The sequence below is a fragment of the Pseudonaja textilis genome, chromosome 3 (assembly GCF_049901715.1).
Source record: "Pseudonaja textilis isolate UNSWEBS1 chromosome 3, rPseTex1.2, whole genome shotgun sequence".
Classification (NCBI taxonomy): Eukaryota; Metazoa; Chordata; class Lepidosauria; order Squamata; family Elapidae; genus Pseudonaja; species Pseudonaja textilis.
The window spans coordinates 164,150,015-164,165,998 of NC_141992.1; the positions used below are offsets into that span (position 1 = coordinate 164,150,015).

General features: G+C 32.9%; 1 protein-coding gene across 1 annotated transcript in view; it reads left to right on the forward strand.

Annotated features, from left to right (window-relative positions):
* The window catches only part of NKAIN3 (sodium/potassium transporting ATPase interacting 3), a 118,053-nt gene that overhangs the window by 71,954 nt on the left and 30,115 nt on the right, over positions 1 to 15,984 (forward strand). Inside the window, exon 4 of the mRNA XM_026705896.2 lies at positions 7,741 to 7,938. Within this exon, the coding sequence (XP_026561681.1) occupies positions 7,741 to 7,938 (198 nt within the window). The remainder of the gene's footprint in view (positions 1 to 7,740; positions 7,939 to 15,984) is intronic.

Sequence of the window (15,984 nt, forward strand, 5' to 3'; positions counted from 1 at the left end):
GGCCCAAAAGCTCTGCAAGCAAAAACAAACTGATGAGTTCCATTTTGGGCTGTGACAGCCTCCTGCAATCCTCTGCCAGCGAAAACAGCTTGGGAAGGCCACAGAGGCAACACAGGGTGGTCCTTCGTTGTTTCCAGGGTGGTCCCATGGTCCAGATCTAAGCATCCCGTGGGACAGATCTGGTCTGTGGGCCTTGAGCTTGATACCCCTGAGGTAGAGGATCCTTTAACAAAAGCAGAAAGCATGTAGCCAGGGAAACTTGTATTTATCAAGATTAGTGCACTGTTTCAGCTATCTTACATTTACAACTGTATTCTTCCTTTTTTATAGTTATTTGTTTATAGTGATGCATTATTACTTATGTAAAAAACTCTGTACACATTTTTTATTATACTTTTTGAAACAAATTCACCAAAGAATAACGATTTCAATGTGTGAACAGGGGACATTTTTTACAAAGAAAGTTTACTTCATATGCTCATACCAAACTGTCTCCAAAATGACAGTTAAAAGAATAATCGTTTTAAGACAGTTTTTCTCATATAGGAAAATGGACAGATTCATGGACATGTGACCAGAAATAGCCAAGAAATATAACATGTCTTTAGAGGCTGAAGCAAAGTATTACATTTATATAGGTTGCAGTGACAGGAGAGGGAAGTAATCATTTTCACTTTGAGTGCAAATAATTGTCAAGAATAGTAGGAACATCTGTTAATTTATTTTTTGTTTTAAAGGTGAAAAGAAATGTGGCTACCTCCCACCCATTTCTCTTCCTATTATAAACACAACAGTCGATTTGCCTCAACTCAAAGGTTTTGTCATACTAGTGGTGATTATGGAATCAGCTCAAGGCGTAGTGCTATGTGAAAGAGAGCAAGAGGTTCTGTTTTGCTTTAAGCTCTAAATAATTAGAGAACTTAGTCTTAAATATAATTTCATTTGTAGCAGAACCATCCAGAACTGAAAAAGGCATTGATTTCATGTCTATCTCTCACTTACTTTGTTCCAAAGTTTCTTTCCTGGATGGACTTGCCTTAAAAGTATTACACATTATTTGTTCTATTTTTTCCAAACATTAAGGTACAAAGTGCTCAAGGACTATCTGTTATTTGATCATCTGAAATAGAAAATTCCCATGGTGTCCTTTACCAACAAGACATAATTAACAATTTACTACTCCTTGCAATACCCAAACTGTACTGTTTAAGGCAGACTCCTCAGTCTGCATCAATAATTCAAATTGAACTGTTCAAGCATGTTATGTCTTCAACTAATTTTTGACTATAATTTTTCGAAGCATAAATTGTTAGCCTGAAGCCAAATGTTATAGTATGGAGCTATGTTGTTTTACACAATTTACTTTCAGCCACTTGAGTTCATTTTTACAGAAGAAATATGTCTCAACTATAAGGTTTATAATATTATTGCTGCTTAGTTTGGCAATATACTTATTTCTTCTAATGTAAAGAAAAGATATATTAAGCTTAATTACAAAGCTGGTTCAGTCTAACAAAAATATTTATGTTCCACAGAAAAACTGCTGAATAAAAGACATACTATACATACATATCTTGCATGAATTCCCTTTCATTGTAACAAGTAGATGAAAGTAATTAGACAATACCCAGGATCATGTCCAATCCTCCAAAACTGACAAAGAAATCCTTCGATCCCTTTGCCATATTTCTATATCAAAGTTTCAGTACAGGAAAAAAAAAATGATTTTAAGAACTTTTGCAGAAGTCAGGAGAATATTTCCTGAAGAAATAAAGCTGAAAAACTAGCATTTCCTCCTAAAATTCATGTTCAATTTTTTTTTATAGTTTTATCAGTATTATATACATCATACTGTCTTGGCAAGGTATTCTTGCAGCAAATTCTGTTTAATTTTACTGGAACAAGGTAAGACAGATACTGCTACCAGAATAAACATAGTTTACAAATATTGTAATATTACAATTATTCTTTAAAAAGTGGCAAGCAAACAATACCATAAGTTATTGGCTAAAGTATTAGTCAATATTTAAAGCTTTTAAAATTAATTGTAATAGTCCAGGTCAAAGATCCAAAATCTATTGTTGTTTAGTACTTTATTAGGATCAGCTGAAATAATTCATATTTGAAATAATTCAAGTTTATGAAAGTATTGAGTTCTTTAGAATTCTTCATCAACCGGGTGTCAGCATGTAAAGATTTGTAGAGTAAATAATATAAATGTGATAAATGGTTCTTGAATTATCATGACAACACTTTAAATCGATGGCATTGTATATGATGGTACTTTAGATATTGCTACATTTGACTATTTTAACAGCACAGAGTGTATCTGAGGATATTTGAGTATAAACATTTCTTCATCTGAGTTTAAAATAATCAAATGCGTTATTTTATTTTCCTGAAACCTCTGATGTGGAATCCATGAATACTGTAGTGCTATCAGAACTTATTTCTCCAATTTAGGAATACGGTATCATCATAATTTTGACTCTTTAGTTATAGTGTACAGCTAAAACAATACTTTTTGCATATACAGTAGATAATTGACTTTTCCTTTCAATTTTCTCAACATCAACATGAAAATTAAAAATTCAAGTCGGATGACAAACTTTATAGAAACAGAATGGACAGCAAGAGAGTGAAATAAAATCCTGAAATTGAATTAGGCCACATTTCTTTTTAGGAAACTCAAATCTAGAATTTTTAATATAACTGTACCTGACTTTATGCAAAAAAGACATTCTGGATTTATGATTTATGATTTGTTTAATATAGCAATTTTACTTTTGATGGGTTCTTTAATCCAGTGAAAGCAAGTTTTCTATCATGTTAACCAGAACAGTATCTCAATCCTTTTTATCTTTGCAATACACAAAATTATTAGCAATAATATGAATTGTTATTTTATTAACTATCTCCCAACTGAATTTCCTAAATTTTCTGCCAGAATGTGGGATCAACCCCTCTTCTAATTTCATAATTCTAAGGCATTAATAAACCTCATTGCAAACTAGATATTGGTTAACAGGCTGATACCCAAATCTATCCACAGATAACAGTTAGCATCCATTGTCATGCTGAAAATGCAAATCTGTGCAAATCTAGTCCACTTAGACAATGGTAATAAGTTTATATAAGAAAGTCCTTTTTCTTAGCTGTATGAGCAGCTTTCAGCAGAGGTATTGATGCTATATATATTGATCCCTGTAGATTTAGACTGAATGTATATAAATATATAACATCCTGGAATAATTTTATGCAAAAATAAAAGATAGGGTCAGACTTACATCATTATAATTCAAGCTACCATATAAATTATAGATCCGAAGGATCTTTTCCATGAGATGAATGCAAAGTGATACTGGTTAAAAGGCCATCCCAAAAATAGAGACGCCTCCAAGCTACTGACTGCTTTATGAGGAAAGTTAATGTCATGGTTTAGTTTTTTGAACTAGAGCAATCTTGTCATCAATCAGTCATTGCACATTAACTGCTGTATCATTATTTATTTGCATGATCTATTTTCTTTTTATTTGAGATTTTCTTCAAATATACAAACTTTTATAATATATCCTTCAGATCTTCTTCACTGTTAAATTAACCTAATGGTTAATTATTGGCTTCTCAGTAAAAAGATTAAATATCATAACTATATGAAGGAAGCATGCAGCGCGATACCCCAAGGTTATGTCTTAGGCCAGCACTCTTCATCATCTTCATAAGTGACTTAGAGGAGGAAAAGAAGGAGAACTCATCAAATTTGGAGACAATACCAAGCCAGGGGGGATAGCCAATTTCTTAGAAGGTAGGCTCAAAATTCAGAAAGATCTTGACCTACCTAACAAAATGCATTTCATTGGTGAGAAAAGTAAGATCTTTAGACAAGAAAAACCACATGCACAAGTACAGAAAAATGGTATTTGGCTCAACAGCAGCAACTGTGAAAGGGATCTATGTGTCCTAGTGGACAGCCACTTAAGTATGAGGCAGCAGTATGCGAAAAAAGCCAATGCAGTTCTCGGCTGCATCAATGGACAGATAATATCAAGATCATGTAAAGTACCGCTGTACATTGCACTTGTAAAACCATTCTTAGAATACTGCATCCAGTTTTGGTCACCACAACACAAAAAGATGTTGAGACTCTAGAAGGGTGCACAGAAGAGCAACAAAGGTGATTGGGGAATTGAGGGCTAAAGTGTATGATGAACAATTGTGGGAACTGGGTATGTCTAGTCTTAATGAAAGAAGGACTAGGGCTGACATGATAGTAGTTTTCCAATACTTGAGAGACTGTCACACATAAAGGGGGATTTACCTATTCCTCAGAGCATCTGAGGGCAGGAAAAGAAGTAATCAATGGAAGTTTATCGAAGAGAGATCCAATCTAGAATTAAGGAGAAATATCTGTAGAGAGAACAATTAATTGGTAGAAGGGCTTACCTTCAAAAGTTGTGGATGCTCCTTCACTAGAGATTTTCTAAGAAGAGATTGGAAAGCCATTGATTCAAAATGGTATATGGACTCATACTTGAGCAGGAGACTAAAGGATTCCAAAGTCTCTTCCAGTTCTATTATTCTGTTATCATGGATGTGCTCAATTTACCTTATAAGGCCTGAGGAAGTGGGTTGGGAATAGAATGTTTTGTAAGTCTACCTATGTACCTCTTAAGAATAAGTTCTAAGTTGTTTGCACATAATTGATTTAATCAAAATAATATTTTATTTCCATATTTTTATTTCCTTTGTCTGTTCCTGAGACTTTGTCTACAAATCTGAATAACCTCACTGCCAAGCACTCACATTTAAATATGTCCATCACTTTTAAAAAGTTCAGGTCTCCATTACTTTAAAAGCCTTCATAAATAAGAATAGTTATCTTCTAACCTTTTACAGTTCAAACTTCTGTGTAAATTAGCCTTTGGGAAACATGAACATTTATCTGATGTAATTGGTAAAGAGGTAATTGGATGTTCTCATTCGTAGATCCTCTGTGACAAACTATTTTTATTTGGCATTTGATAAATAAATGCCAAATAATAGAATATTTCTCCTGATGTGTCAATTGATAGATTTATTTGCAGTCCATTTATTTGCTCTGTAAAGGTACAGACATTTTATTTTATGTGAAATAGATTTCATCTATTCAAGAGCCGTGGAGATGCAGTGGTTAGAATGCTGCACTGCAGGCTAACTCATTGCTCACTCCAGGAGTTTGATACTGAACAGCTCAAGGTTGACTCAGCCTTCTACCCTTCTGGGATCAGTAAAATTGTTGTGGGCAATATGCTGGCTCTGTAAACCACTTAGAGAGGGCTGAAAAGCACTATGAAGCAGTTATAAGGTTAAATCCTATTTCAATATCCTGTTCTTCTGTCACTGTGCTTCAATATAATGTACCTTATGTTGAAACATTTATAGAATGTGAAAATAAAAACCATTTCCCATATAAATCTTCTGTATTGACCAAATGTCTGTGCTAGTTTGTATTCTGCCTTATTGTACAGAAAATTTATTTATTTATTGGTTTATATAATGCTCAACTCACAAAAAATGTAATTATGTATAGCTTTCAAGCATTAAAAAACAAAATTATAGAATCCCTAAGAACAAAACAACTAACAATCAGTCACATTGTAGACTTAAAATTGGAGATGGTGAGTTAAGTTAGCACAGTTTCAGGGAAGCTCAGAATAAATAAAACCCATGTGGTTTTGGGTTCATGAAAGCACCTGAAAGATAGTAGAAATGTTTGAATAGTTTCTTGGTCCTTGAAGAGCATCTCCAATTTATTTTCAAGTGCAAGTGACTAGAGTATTTTTAAATTTGATCTAAAACTGACTACATGGTCAAACTTAGAAGCTGAAGTACAATTTATATGTGATGTCATGTATATTCTTTGTCAAGTTCTAAAGAAGTCTCATGAGTATATGGAATAAATATATATATTTTAAAACATCTATTCCTGCTTAGAGTGGCAAATCCTAATCTCTGCTGAGCGTTAATAAAGAAACAAAAATGTCAGAACATTTTCAATCCTATCAATTCCTCCAGTGATTACTACATTATGACTATAGTTTTATGTAACTAAAATTATATTGCAGTCAGTAGGAACAACAGAGCCTATTTCCTGGGCTTTTACAATAACAACAACTTGAACATTGTAATTCATTGACATAAATTGATTCAACAAATTTGTTAGTAAAAATAACCATCATAAACTGGAATAGATGAACTGCAAGTGTTTTGCATATTAAATATCAACAATATATATTTTCCTTGAATCAATATTTTCCACATTGTTAGATAGATTACTGTATCTGTAAATTACTGGCACATCAATAATGACAGTTAAGTATAGTTTGATACTAGTCTTATCTAAACAAATGATGCTCTTATAAGGTGGGAGGACAAGATATTGTTAATGGAATTACCATGCAGTGTTAAATGATGGGCATCTAATGACTCAATCTATCATTCTAATGAGGTCATTTGATCTCAACATTATTTCTGAAAGACTCATTGAGCTTTATTCCAGCAGATCATCATGTTATATCCTTTGTATAACACCTATGGAACATTGAATATTGTAACATGTAAAAGCTATTCAAACAACCAGTTCATAAGAATGAGGGAAGAAAAATAGAGAGTAAAAAATAATGAACATTGCAAAGCCAAAGCTTAATATCCACATTAAAAGGCAAAGAAAAATACAAAATTGAGGATGGTGAGTAGTGTCCTGAGGAAGTTTATGAAGAAAGAATTAAAGGCTGCATACCAAGAATTGAAAAAAGAGAGCTTTTTCCTCTTGCTTATGGAGTATCTAAAATCAAAAGGAACTGAATCCAATTTACAGGCCTTGTAAGGCCTAGATTGCAGCATTATGCCAGTATGTAATGTCTCAGGTTCTTCTAAGCCAGTGGTTCCCAACCTTTTTTTCGCCCCGCACCCCTAAAGAAATTCGCACGGCCACTAAATAACAATACTTAACTCTAAAATGAAAACAAAGTTAATCCATTGCATAATAAATAAAAATGCCAACATATAGCCAATATCCTATTATTTACCTGGACTCTTCTCGCACCCCCTGGAATATCATCTCGCACCCCCAGGGGGTGCAAGCACCCCAGGTTGGGAACCCCTGTTCTAAGTGACTGGACATATACTGTATATTTTTTTCCCTGTCCCTTTGGTTTCCTGCTTTAATTATAGTATGATAGTGCTATGTCTGCACTGAGATTAATGCTAGGCAAAACGAGCTGTACATTAGAATTTGAAGCCATGAAATAATCTATTTGTAATTTTTTCTAAAAGCTAACCTTCCTTGATTTGTAGACAAAAGCATTGAGGTAGTAATGAATAATTGGAATTCTTTAGATGCTTTCAGTAATTCATGGGAAAAGAAAATTGTACATTTCTTCTCAGAATTATCTTGGATATTATGTACATTATCAAATTTGCTAAATGTTGGCGAAGCTCACTGTCTTTCAAAAAAAGGGATGAAATATTTTGCCTCAGCTAATACTTTATTGCCATGCTTGGAAATAGAGATTTAAATACCTGTCTAGGTTATAAGAACATGTGACATTTCCAAAAGGAGATTGATCAGATTCTTTTTACAGGCAATTTTCATCTCCATTGTTTTAAACTGGACTGTGGCTACTTCCTTTGGAATATATTTTTCATATTAAATGATTAAAATTCTATTTTAAAAATGCTTTCTTTTGTTTTGTTTACTAGGAAACAGATCTCATGACCTTTAACATCTCAATGCATCGATCTTGGTGGCGAGAACATGGGCCAGGCTGCATACGAAGAGTGGTGCGCCCTACAGCTCCTGGGATCATAGATGATATTTCCTATGTCTCTGTGACAGGTTGCATAATTGACTTTCAGTATCTAGAGGTCATTCATAGTGCCATCCAAATTCTACTCTCTGTAAGTCCACATTTACTTTAATAGATATTTTTATTTTGATGTATTTTTTCCATACTGCCACTGTTACTTTTTTTATGCCACTTTTACTTCTTCAGCCACTTAAAAAAAAATTAAAAAAAAGAATTTAAAAAGTTTTTGCATATATAATTTGATATGAAATGTCTTTTAAATTTTTGTGCTTTTTGATCAAAATTCATACATATTTTTGCAAGTTCTTTTTGTTTGTGCCTACACATCACACCCATCCACACCCACACACAGACATTATACATATGAATAATATATAGCACACTTGGGCATTTTATACTCCCCAGGCCATATCTCGCCCTTTGGCTGTCCCTATCTGGCCTGCATGAGGTAAATTGAAAATTACAAATCACATGTAAATTAATGTACACCATGCACACAATACAATTGCGTTGTTTTTATTTTGAAGGTAACTTTTTAAAATTTACTTATGTGCGTGCATGTGTGCCTACACACCTTCACAGCTGTATTGGTTCGACCCTCCAAAACAATCACAGTTTCTAATGTGGCCTCTAGGGAAAATTAATTGCCCACCCCCGGTATATAGATATAAAAATATGGCTCTATTTTTTAGATTCTTTCTCAATGCCAAAGATGCTCATAGAAAGGACTTCTTATTAACATAGATGCTTCTTAGTTTTTGTTTCATATGTGAAGAAAATATATTAAACTTGTTAGGAAACTTTTCCCTAGACACCAAATTTAAATATAATTTCATCATAGAACCTCTAAAGAATCTGCATATTGTACACACGTATCTGGTTGTCCAGTGATATAAAAAGGCATTGTTTCATGCATCTACAGAATAACCTGCACAATGCATTCTACTTAAATTATCCTTTGCCTCATCTACATATTAGCTATGCTGAGCTGTTTCAGGAATAAACCTGCTATTAGACTAATTAATAATAGACTATCTTATAATAGACTATTACTAATACCTAACACCACCTGCAGATAAAATTTTCTATGAAAGGTCTATGGAAATTCAACAAAGTTATAGTCATGACAGTGGGTAAAAGCCAGGGATAGGTACCAGTTCTGCTCGGTTTTATAGAACTGGCAGCTCTGAAGAGCAGCAGACACCAAACCAGTTCTGTGTCTGCTGCTGTTTGGCCCACCCACCCACCCCGGCTGTTACCTGACCTTTATTTCCTGCTTTTTCAGCTGCTTTGTGTGGCAAAACATAATCACTGAACCGGTAGTAACACTGGTTGAATCCCACCCCTGATAAAAGCTGTGTTAAAAGCAGCACTCTTAAAGGTGTTCTCGGGTGCAAGAAATCAAGATTTGACTCACAATATGAATATTTGGTATCTTCCCACAGTAATAGCTTTTGACTGTGCTAAATAAGATTCATAGCAATGCAGAAAATATTATTTTAAATGTGTTCATATTATTAAACTGTTAATTTAAATTTATAGACAGATTAATATTTGTGTTTTCATGTGATGTTCTGATCCTTCCTTATTTATACAGATTTGATATAATCTTTATTTGTTAATGAATTCCTCTCACTTGCAAGAGACAAGAAAATACTATTATAAGTAGTGTAGTAATTAAGAAAACATTATTAAAGGAGTCATTTGGAACATGTAGTTTGTGCAATATGGCAGTCCACTTTATCATGCAAATTAAAATAAAGTGTTATTTGATTTGCAAATCAAATCAGAAAATTGAATGAAAGAGAAGAATTAATGAACTTATCTAATTAGCTAGGAGCAGCTTATATGCCTGGGGTAAGCTTCAAAATATCAAGGGAAGTGATTTTTGCTAAAGTAAAAAGCATCTCCTTTAGATTTATCCATTACTTGCAATTTACCATTAACATCAGAAATTTATTTATTAGATTAATACAATGGTCACTTTGTTCTCTTTGTTCTTTTGATTTTATAATCCAGACAAATTGACTACCTTTTCTTTCCTTATAAACCCCATCACTGCAATAGAATATAGATATATTATACAGGAAGTTATCAATTAGGCTCTCCTATATGTTCTGTACATATAGACTTCAATCATATCAGAATCATACCTGATAATTTTGTATACTCTTGCTTTGTTCCAAGATTTTCAGTATGGCTCTAGTTCTCCACATATCTATTATTAATCACTACAATGGTAGGAAAATACAGATGAGGGAAGCATGGTAAAATATTGTCTTTTCTAAAATGGTTGGTTTTTATTCTTGACATAATGGTGAAGATGATGTTTATAATTAAAATGATATCATAACACATTCTCATTCTACAAGAACAGAAATATAACTTATGTTGTATATAGAAAGCATAAGGTAGCCACTATTCTCATAATATTAGACTACTTCAAAGAAACAAATCACTCAAATGAAAGACTATTCAATCCTATTTAATCTACCAATACATGTAAAATGCCCTTATAGTTCAGTATATTTCAAGCTCTGCACATTTAATATGCTAATATTTCTATGGATTTTTTACTTAAGTTTTAGGTGGTATCAGTATATCTTCATGTTTGGTATGGGAAGTCCATTGTTGAGTAGTTTCTAAAAATTCATTACACCTACCAGGTAAAAAAAGATTAGATTTCTTTTACATATAACTAAATTTAGGGATGATATTGTCCATGTATTATATTTGGAACATATATTCATTTTCTTTGAACCAGCAAATATCAACTTGAAGTTATTAAAACAATCAGTCCATAATTATTGTTTTAAACAAAAGGTCAAGAAAAAAGGCAGATAAATGTGGCAGGGCAATGTAAAAAGATTGATAAACAATCTATGAAAAAAAGGTGTTGAGAGCTGAGGAATTAAGAGATAAACAGGTACAACTTAATTTATGACTAAAATCTAAGTAATTGATAGTCTCCTGAGCATATAGCAGGACTAAATCAGAGGAGGAAACTGGTTCCTTAATAAAGAGATCCTGCAGACATAGTTGGAAGCAGTGAGTCAACAAACTAAGTTCAAGTTTACAGAGTTTTACAATCTACTGTGTATATGCATGAATTTTATTAAATATATTTCCATACAAGTTTAGATTCTACTTAATGTTATTCTACGTCATCACTCTAATTGGATTGTTCTTCATAGTATTCTATCATTAGCAGAGAAGTCAATGCCCTGGCCTATTTTTAATTCTACCCAGCTGGAAATCATTCTTGGATGTTAATACTCATCAATTCATTTATTCCTCTACATTCTACTTTGCTGGGTTGGAAGGGACGTTCCTATTTATGGGAGAAAGTTCAGAATTTAGATTATTAAGTGCAATATTGCTAACTCCCAGGGAAATATGGGAGGTGATTTCTAAAGCAAGTTTTTGAACTTATAATATGGTATTAGAGTGGAAAATTCATCTTTATTTATTTTTAAAGCAGCATCTACAAAAATCCAAGCTAAATCTCACATGTAAATCTTAAGAAAAAAAAAGATATTATTTTATTGGCTCCTAAAAAAATTCAGAAAAATATCTGAAATAATACATCTGCATTATTTTAAAAAATAACAAAATATTTCTCCAGTATCTCAGTATAATTGATTCTACTTCTCTACATTCCCAGGTACTAATTTGATCCAATATAGGGTACATCTTTGTTTGGAATTTTAATATGAATATGTCCACATGGATCCATTTCTCCTTAGCTACCATATCATTATTAACCTCTTTACAGCATCCTTGATTTAATTGATGATTTAAGCCTTACTATTTTCAACTTAGCTGTCAGCTGCTGATTATTTAATTTTAGGATGAACTATTACACTTTTGTGATTTTAAATACTACTTTATCAAAGGGAAAAAATAATTTAAGTAGCAGCCATTTGATTAGCCGTCTTCAGTGTAGCAGCTATTAAAACGAGGAACTTGTCAATTATTATAAAATGAAATATTTCTTCTATGCTCAGGTGACCTTTAGTATCTTTCCGAATACATGTTTTTAGGAAAAAGTTGCTTGTTCAATCTCCTATATTTAATAAATGATTTGAGAGTATATTGTATATTTTGTTACAGGGTTTTTAAAAAGTCCATAGTAAATATAGCAAGAATTAGAATTGAGAAAATGATTTCATTAATGTCTCAAATATCTCTTGGATTATGTCTAAGATTAAAAGATGCTGCTTTCCTGCCACTACTATGCCGCTGTAGGATTCTGATCAGTCACCCGTGTTTTGTACACAGGACTGCAATGAGAGAACACTCACAGGTACACTCTTAAGAACTATGAAAAGGAATATGAAACAATGAAATGAGCTCCATCATTTGGTCTTTTTTATTCATCCACCTGCAGAGCTTTATACGCTAGCATAATTATGCACAGTAAAGTAAAAAAAAATGATGCTGCTGACCTTTAATTCTGGAAGCCAGATCCAAAGTGCATTATTTATAAAATACTTGGCAAGTGCCTTATATTTATGCATAAACACATACTAAATTATTTTTAAGCCAGCTGGCATTTGCGCTTTCGCTAACTGCAAAAGTAATTTCAGTTTTATTTGAGGTGGCTTATTCAGGTTGAGCAAAAATGAGATGTGCAAAATAACAGACCTGTTGTGCAGTGATGCAGAAGATAAGACCGTCGTACTAAAAAAAAAGTTGAAAACAGAAAAGACCTTCCATTTTTATGGGACCAAGTAATTAGGATCCTGTATAGTAGAACGTAATCAAAAAATACTGTATTATATCATAACACATACTAAGACTTGAAACAGAGGTATGTAAGCCAACAATGGAGGAAAGGTAGGATAATGGAAGGAAAAGAAGAAAAAAATTAGAATGCACAACAATGAGAATGTGAACAGTTAACAGATTGCTATTTCAATCAAAACAAACACTAAACAATAAGATATGTTAACTATTAATTACAAATGGAATTGATATCATGTATTGCAATCATATATAAGAAGTTATTTAATATAAAAACTGATACTGAACATAAATATATTAATAGTATATTTGTCTGGGTGCATAGGACAGCCAGTTTGGTGCAGTGCAGAGTCAGTTTGGCAGCAGGCTGGAAACCAGGAGACTGAGAGTTCTAGTTCCATCTTGGGCACAAAGCCAACTAGGTGTCTTTGGGTAGGTGATTTCCTTTCAACCAATCCATCTCACAGAATTGCTGTTTTGGGGAAAATAAGAGGAGGAAGGTAAAATTAGGTATTCAAGGTTGCTGCCTTAGGTTAATTTTTATTAATATTTGTTAATATTTTTATAATATTGTAAAAATAGTAAAGGTGAGGTAAAATTCAAGACATAAATAAATCTGCTTATTGGTTATTATTACTATTATTGATCATCACACAGTCAGCCAGATATTCAGGCTGGCTTTGGCATTTTTGTCTATCTATTGTGTCCTCAGCAAGGATCTGAGATAGGCAGATCTGGATATTTGATGGTGTTACAGATATCATCATAGAATGGAAGTTGTTCCCAGTAAGTCACTTTTTACAATTGACTGTGGCAAATTTGTCAATGCTAGTGATGGGATACAATTAGTGCTCCAGTTGTTTTGAGATTGCACCCAAGGCTCCTATTGGTACTATCCTTGCTTGCCTCCGCCACAGTCATTCTATTTCTATTTGTAAGTCTTTGTATTCTGTTATCTTCTCCAGTTCTTTCTTTTCTATTCTGCTCTCTCCAGGCACTGCCATGTCCACTATCCAGGCTTTTTTGTCTTTCTTATCAACAATTGTTTAGTCCAGGGTGTTATGAGACAGGGGCCTGTCTGTTTAAATTCTAAAGTCCCAGAGCAATTTAATTTCTTCATTTTCTACTTTCTCTATGGTCTCACTAGTTTTTGCTTGCAGGCAAATGATATTTCTTCTTTTTTTTGGTCAAGTTTTTTATTTTAGATTGCTTATACTTATCAATGTGTGAAAAGTGTGATGCCTGGTGTATAATACATTTTAGTACAAATAAACATATCATTACTCATAGTTATTAGATTTCATTTTCATTATTTCATATTGTTTAAACATATCTGATACTACCGCCATTCAATTTCTAAACCTCCCCCTTATTATTACATATATCTTGTTATATAAAAATATGAATATTGTTGTTCCCCTTTATTTCTATTTCTATTCTAAATTTTATTCATGTCACCATAGTATTTAAAGATGTTTCTTTTCTGTCTTCCATCTTTCACCTGCTTTATTATTCTTATTTCCCTTATTTAACTCTTCACATCTGTATCTATATCCATATCCATATCCATATCCATATCCATATCCATATCCATATCCATATCTATCTATCTATCTATCTATCTATCTATCTATCTATCTATCTATCTATCTATCTATCTATCTATCTATCTAATATCTTCTTCACTCTCTTGATGTATTCTGTGTCTTCTATTGTGCCATCAATCTTTGTACAAAGTTTCTGATGTTTCTATCGATTCCTGTTATTTCTAGGCACTTGATTTTTCTAGTCATGTGGCAGAGAGTCAAATTGTTTTTGTAATCAATCCATACTAGGTTGGTCTTCCTTTTCTTGCAGTTTTCCAAAATTATTTTGTCAATTAGAAGTTGACCTTTTGTTCCTCTGCTATTGGGATGGTTTCCTTTCTGCTCTTGTGGAAAAATGTTGTTTTCAACTAGATGCTGTTGAATTGCATCAGCTACCATACCAGTTAGCAATTTGAAAGCTGGATCTTTCATTTTCAGGTAGGTTTTCCCATGTGTTAACCACTCTTCAATTTCACCTACTTGTAGTATGTTGTTAAACTGCTTGACAATGAATGGGTATAGACCAGTTAGATGTTTTAACCAAAAATCATGCAGTTCATCTTCATATGAAGTCAACTAATTCCTGATCTTCTTTGCTCTTTTTTTTCCACCATTTTTTGGTATTATTGGTTTTTTCATTTCAACTTCTTTTTTATTCTTATTCATCTCTTTTAACCAAGCTGCATCTTTGTTGTATTTCTTTGGGTTATCCCATATCTACTCCCAGAACTGCACTGTTTCTTCCTTATCAGGGACTGACTGATTCACTGCAGTTTCTCCATTGATGGATTGATAGAAATGTTTCAGAATGGATTGAAATTGGAGATTCTGCCTATAATTTGCAATTTGAGCCTCGAATCTGTTGATCTTGCCTATAGCTGTTATTTTCTGATTTATTATTTCTAGTTTCCTTGATCTTCCTTTTTTCTAAGTTGTATTTCCTGATTCTTTGGTCTTCTTGTTCTTCAGGTTCTCTTCTTTCAACTGTTCTAGCTTGTTTGCATCTGATCTCAACTTGCCGATCTTAATTTCCAATCTAATCTTCCATTTTTGTGGTGCACTGTTTGGTTTTTTCTTCTTTGTTAATTTTGCATCCTAGGTATTCAGTTATAACTGCAGCTGTGCTGTACATTAATTGGTTGCTGTTGTTATTGTTGTTGTTATTATTATTAGGCTGATGCAGGATCGGAACAGAACTGGAAACAAAATCTGGGAGGAGAGAGAGAGCTTAAAGGTCATGACATGCCAGATATAATTATCCCAAAGTTAATTACTCGTTGAACTTACTGTTCTCCAATTTAGGAAACTGCTATTGATAGCTGAATAGCTTTTGGGGCTTTGCAAAGAAAAAAGAAAAGAAAAACAAAAAATAAGCATGAATTCATATATTTAGCATGCCATACAATGTGTCCCTTTGTCAAACAGCTTTTATGAGACTGCTCCTCTGAAGCCAGTTTCTATTACCACAGAGTACTCATGTAATAAAACATATCTTGATTTGCAACTAATGTAATCACATATAAGCAGACTCCTAATTAGAACCTGCAAGTGTACAATGTGTATTTTGTCAAATGAGTAATGATGAGGAGAATACAAACAGATGGCTCTTTGTTTTGTCTGTAAAGTTAAAGTAAAAAAAAGAAACACTTTTTAAAATACCTTGGACATTGGAAATGATCAACACAAAAAGAAAATAGAAACATTATAGAAACATTAAAGATGACACATTAGTCATAGATGTGGGAATCAGTGCTCAGTCATGAATATCATCAGATATCATGGGTAAAGCAAGTTCCCCAAGTCTA